Genomic DNA, 6,211 nt, shown 5'->3' on the forward strand with positions numbered 1-6,211 from the left:
CAGCGCACCGTCAATCCACCATTAATGGAAATATAACTGAGAGGTACTAATTTCCTTTACAAATTATTATTATTATTACTTTTTTTTAAAATGCGTTATTTTCAGCTTAAAAGTTTTCCTTCTGCTTCTTCTTTTCTTATATTCAATCCATACCGGTCGTAGGTCAATATGATCACATATGACAAGAGTACTATGTCGCTATGGTCTCAGGTAACGCGGGAGGTGACAATTGACTTGCGGGCACGATTGACTTATGAGTTAAGCATCAGCAACGGAGCAATTGACATTTCCACTGATATATCACTGCTTTTTTTCCTTTTTTGATATATTGAGCCCAAGAATGAATAAAGGAAATTATAGAAATATCGATAATGATGATAGCAGTGAAAGTTTCGGAAACAGTTCTGTAAATGATGTTCATTCTAGTGATGAGACTAGCAGTCAGATGTTATTGCATCGTAAGAAAAGGAAATTTATGTCCATAAGATATTCAAGTGACGAAGAAAATAATGTAGAAATTGAAAATGTTGATAGCTTAGATGATGGATTGAAATCGGGAGTGATGATGATGATCTTCGTAATAGGATTCCTTTTACAAAGATCAATCGCCAAATTTTTGGAAATTTGCAGCAGCCTATAGATCATTTCAAAAAATTTATTACTAACGAACTTATAACGGAAATTATAACGCAAACAAACTTATATGCAAACGAGCAAATTGAAAAGAAAGAATTATTCTCCAGATCAGTTTGGAAAAATTGGAAAAACGTTTCGTATGACGAAATGCTTGCGTTTTTTGGTGTGATTTTGATCTGGATACATTATAAGGGAGATGATATGGGTACAATATAAGTGACATGAAATATTATTTCTCCAAAACCTTCACTTGTAATATGCCATTTTTTGCTAAGATTTTTAAGAAGGAGCGTTTTTTTTCAAATATTTTTGATGCTCCATTTACATCAAGATGTGAACAATAGCTATAGAATAACAAGTTTCTCGAAAGTCAAAAATTGTCTGAACTTTATTGATTCAAAGCTTAGACAAAAATTGTTCCCGACAAAGAAATATATGTGGATGAAGCTGTAGTGCCGTTCAAAGGAAGATTCAGTTATTTAACTTACAGCTCAAATAAACCGATTAAGTGGGGAATACGAATGTAAGTTTTGGCAGATTCAAATACGGGATATGTGTATTCGATATTGCCTTATTTTGGATCTGTTACGTCGGAATCTTTAATTCATCCCGAGCTTACTATTAGTGCAAGAATTGTTTTGCATTTGTACAACATTCTATTCGAATCAATCCCTAATTTCGAAGGATATCATCCTTATGTCGACAGATACTATACCAGCGTTCCACTGGCTGAAGAACTGCATAAAATGAAATGCTATGTAATGGGCACAATAAGAAATGATAGAAAATTTCTGCCAGGAAAAATAAGAAAACCGAATTTTAAAATTGGAAATGTTATCAAATTCCGTTCAAGAAAAAGTAAGCTGTTAGCTTTATCATGATGAGACAAACGAATTATTACCATGCTCAATTCATATGGTAATGGAACAATGAAAACTGTATCGAGAATAACACGTGTTAGCTATCATGTAGAGCTTAAGAAACCTGAAGTAGTATTGAATTATAATGAATATATGGGTGGAGTGGATCGCATAGACCAATTTGGATCTTTGTATTGTTTTTACGCAAAACATTAAAATGCTGGGGGAAAGCTTTTTTTGGGGAATTGAAGAATCCTCCTTGAATTCTTATATACTGTATAAAGCTGATTGTAAATATAAAAACTTTTAACCAATGTCTCATATAAAATTTATTCGAAAATTAGTTATGTCCTTAATTGGGAATTCCCGTGAAAATGGGACTCCGCGATATGGAACGCCATCAACAACAGACAATAAGGATAGATTAGATAGAAAACTACATAATTTGCAAACTGATATTAAAGGAAAACATAACGATTGCTTAGTCTGTTCTAATCGTAAGTTGCCTAGAAAAAGAAAAGCAACAGTATACTTCTGTGAAACGTGCAACAGAAAACCGTTCCTTCATGTTGGAGGATGTTTCAAAAAATATGATACGATAAAAACATATAAATACTTATTTGATACTCATACATTTGTAATACACCTTCACAAAATAAATATTTTCTATCAATAATGTTAATCTTATATTACTGAAAATTTTTCGTATATTGACTGAAACAAGCTACAATCTAGTGACAAGCTACAATCTACGATAAAGCCACCTGACCTCCGATAATAGAGCAAGACGTCGAGCAAGACAGCGCGGATACATCCCGGGAACTACCGAAAACAATCCTGGAAATATGCTACGCCTCATCGGCAACTCTCGAAGAGGAAAACACACCTGAAACCACCGATCCGATAGGTGAGCTTCTTCAACTCGAAGCACTGCGGGTCAATATAGCAGGACTGCGCATCCAACCGCGATTACGAAATTAATTCGGTTAAGGCCCCAGTCTCACGTAAGTCGTACGTTCTCAAACATTCAATTATTGCACCTAAATATGAGACGTACAAAAACGGTTACTGGCGAAGTACGCGAACTAATTAGCCAAAAGTGCTTGGAAGTGCAACTTCTACAGGAGTCGTTTGTCCAAAAGCAAGGGACAGGATACAAGATAATATGATTAGGCAATGGGGCAAGAATTGTTGCTATTCGCGAAGATAGATCCTGCTCTGCGGTCACGGTGACCAACCCAAACATCACATTGCTGTTTATCTCGCAGCTCAGCACAGTGCACTGCGCCTGTGGATGTTTGCAAGCACTCGGCTCCTACTTATACATCGTTTCGCACAACTTTCAATACAGCGACAAAATAGAGGAGCACCATAGGAACTTGCAATCAGATATTCGTGCCCAAAGGGGAAGAGAGAAATAGTATCATTGGACCAACGCGCGATTTCCTTTCTGGGGCCCTCAGAGCACAGACGAAAAAGGCTCGATGTTAGCAGCCCTCATCCGGGCATCTGTGCTAAAATTTATTGACAATGTAAAGCAGCCATCTACACTCTGGACCACGACAGACTCTTCATACATCGACGTAAACCTCACGTCGCACTCCATGAGCCGATTTATTGTCTAATGGAAAGTAAGAAGGCTGAACGTCCAGTGACCACAATCCAATAGACATCGCGAAACATCTCATCAAGGCCGAGTCGTGTCGAAGGAGACTCAAGGAAAGAACTCGAAGAGAAAAAGAATCGCGTGGTTAACAGCAACACCGAATAGTGCACGTCGGCGAAATTGACAATCTCCGAGCGTAAGATCGAAGCGATCATCCATAAAATCGATAGTGTTAAAAGGAAACCCATCAGCAGAAGGGGAGGAAAACGTCCGGATAGAAAATGGAAAATGGCGAAAAAAACCGACCTAGCGAGCAGGCTTTCCACCGTAAAGATACGGAACAATAATATTAAATTTAATATTTCCGTTAGATACCTCGGGGTATACTTCGATAAAGGGCTGGGAGTTACGACAAACTGCCGTTACCTCAACGACAAGGTCGTCTCATTGTTCGCAAAGCTAGGTAGGTAAGCAGCTAAGGAATCGGTAATCCGCCAATGCGTTCTCCTAGCGATCAATCGAGGCGTGTTCAAACCTACGGTCACGTACGCGTCATCAGAATGGCCTTATCTCTGCACGGAAGGAGGTCTCAAAAAGATAGGCACGACCCAGCGATCAGACCTCATCTCGGACACATCCTCGTATCGCACAACTGCTACGGGATCCTTCTGCGTCATAGCAGCGGAGTCCACGAGGGATCTCCAGTTACTGAAGCGATGGAGACTTTTCGACATTTTGAAAAATAGGTGCATCGAGACAGCTGCGCCGAAACCGGAAGGCACAAATATTAAACGCACGATAGCAAAACAGATCGTTGAGTAATTTTCTAGGGTTTGGCAGTCTAGGTGGGAGAACTTCTCCAAAGGAAGGAAAACATACCCATTATTCCCGATCATCAAGAACAGAATGGAAGCCCGTTTAATCTCTCCTAACAACTTCAGAAGTCAGTTTCTTGCAGGACACGAAGCCTTCAAGGCCATGCTGACGTCGCAGGACAACATTAATGAAGAAACATGTGAGTGTGGTGAAGAGGTCTCGGTTTCGCATCACATCATCGTTTGTCCGGTTTTCGAACCTTAGAGATAGGCTCCGGAAGATATTCTCCGTGAAAGGAGCTGGCTGGAAGCAGCAAGACATCTTGTCTCCACGGTCGAAGTCTTCTCCCTGTTCGCGAAGTTTTGCAAAGAATCCCTCATCATAAAGTGTCATTAGTTCATGAATCTTGTTCAGCCGGGATTGTCGAAGTTCTGGTGATGGGGATGGGTGCTTGTAATCTTCTCGGGATAGCCCATTCTCGAACAGGATAGGGTCAGATATGCTCGTACAAATATTCCTATTTTTCCCTTTATTTTTTTCCAACATCATCAAACTCTCACTAATAAACCTGCTATATTTCCGTCTTCATCCCATCTTACGGAACGAGTTGTAAGGCTCGTGACACTGTGAGTGGGCCTCCCCGACGTTCCAGGTGGACATGGCCGGCATGATCGTGGTAATGCATTGTTGCGAAGATGTTGGTCGTGGGTAAACTGCCCACCCTGCCCCGCTGGCATGAATTTGGTTTTTCCGAGTCCGTTTACTTGGCCGTGGTTGTTGTTGCCAGGAGATAGCTCCGTAGCGTATGTTTGAATGGGCAAGGGAGCTTGGATGCAGGCACGCCTTGGGTGCCCACCTTTACTACAAACTGCCAGATTTGAAGATATTCCGACTAGTCGAGAGAATGTCATGTAAGTATATCAAGAAACAATGCCATTGTCGGACCTAGAAATATTTCGACTAGTTGAGGGAATGTTATGTGTGTGCCTCTCGAACCTTAGCGACTGTCGGACTAGGTAATATATCGACTAATCGAGGGAAAGTTATGCGAGTGACTTGTGAACCAATGCGACTATTGCTCTTGGAAATATTCCAAATAGGCGAGAAAAATTTGTGAGCGTACTACTCGAACTAAAATGACTGTACGACTTAGCAATATCCATTATAGACGAGGGAAAGCTATGCGAGTGCATTTCGAACCAATGCGACTAATGGACCTAGAAATACTCCGACTATTACTGGAAAAATTATGAGAGTGCACCTTATACAAACGCGATTGTCGTAGTTATCAATTTTTCGTCTAGTCTAAAAAAGATTATGTGAGTGTCTTTTGTACCAATGGGACTGTCGAATTTAGGAATATTACGACTACTGGATGCAATGTTATGCGACAGACTTGTGAACTAATACAACTGTCGTACTCTGAATAATTGAGACATAGTGAGGGAATGTTCTTCTGGTATCTTTCGAACAAACTGAATGTTGGTCCTAGAAATATTTCGACTACTTGAGTGCAACTTATGAGAGTGCCTCTCGAACCAATACGTAAGTATGACTTGAAATTATTCCAACGAGTCGAGGGAATGTTAAACGAATACCCCTTGAATCAATGCAATTGGTGGGCTTGGATATATTCCGAATTGTCAAAGGAAAGATTTGCGAATGACTTGTGAACCAATGAGACTCTTGGTCTTGGAAATATTCCAAATTGGCGAGAAATATTTGCGTGGGCGCCACTCAAACAAATGCGACTTCCGGCCATACAAACATACCGACTAATCGAGGCAAAGTTATGCGACTGACTTGTGAAAAAACGCGACAGTGGGACTAGAAAAATATGAAAAAATGCGAGATAATGTTATGCCAGTGCATCTCGAACCAATTCAAAGTTTGGACTTAAGTAATCCGACTATTCGAGGGAAAGAGATAAGGGTGCTGCTCGAAGCAATGCGACTCCCGGACCCAGAAATTATCCGAGTAGTCGAGGTAAAGTTATTCTAGTGACTTGTGAACCAATGTTATGGTTGTACCTTTCAAACCAATGCATCTGAAAGACTTCGAAATATATATACTTGTCGAGTGAAAATCATGCGAGTAACTCTCGACCCAATGCGACTGTCGGACTTGGAAAAAATCCGAGTAGTCGATCAAAAAGTTATGCGATTGCCTCTGCAACAAATGCGGCTGTTGGGCTTTGAAATATTCCGACTAGTCGAGGAAGAGTTATACGAGTGGTCTGGATCCAATGCAACGGTTGGTCTTGGAAATTAAAGACTAGACAAGGAAAACATAT

The 6,211-nt window shown here is 40.3% G+C and overlaps 1 protein-coding gene across 1 annotated transcript; it reads left to right on the forward strand.

Moving 5' to 3' along the window:
• The first annotated feature begins 340 nt into the window (after positions 1 to 340).
• Positions 341 to 852, forward strand: LOC124424760. Its single transcript, XM_046964249.1, has 2 exons — positions 341 to 559; positions 631 to 852. The coding sequence occupies exons 1-2, from the start codon at positions 341 to 343 to the stop codon at positions 850 to 852; spliced, it is 441 nt and encodes a 146-aa protein (XP_046820205.1).
• The last annotated feature ends 5,359 nt before the right edge of the window (positions 853 to 6,211 follow it).

Source organism: Vespa crabro, chromosome 6, assembly GCF_910589235.1.
Source record: "Vespa crabro chromosome 6, iyVesCrab1.2, whole genome shotgun sequence".
NCBI lineage: Eukaryota > Metazoa > Arthropoda > Insecta > Hymenoptera > Vespidae > Vespa > Vespa crabro.

Excerpts from the sequence above, each read along its gene's own strand:
- LOC124424760 (XM_046964249.1), top strand. The coding sequence starts at position 341 with ATGAATAAAGGAAATTATAGAAATATCGATAATGATGATAGCAGTGAA. Across the intron at positions 560-630 it reads ATGATGGATTGAAATCGGGA|CAGCCTATAGATCATTTCAA; the intron begins GTGATGATGATG and ends GGAAATTTGCAG.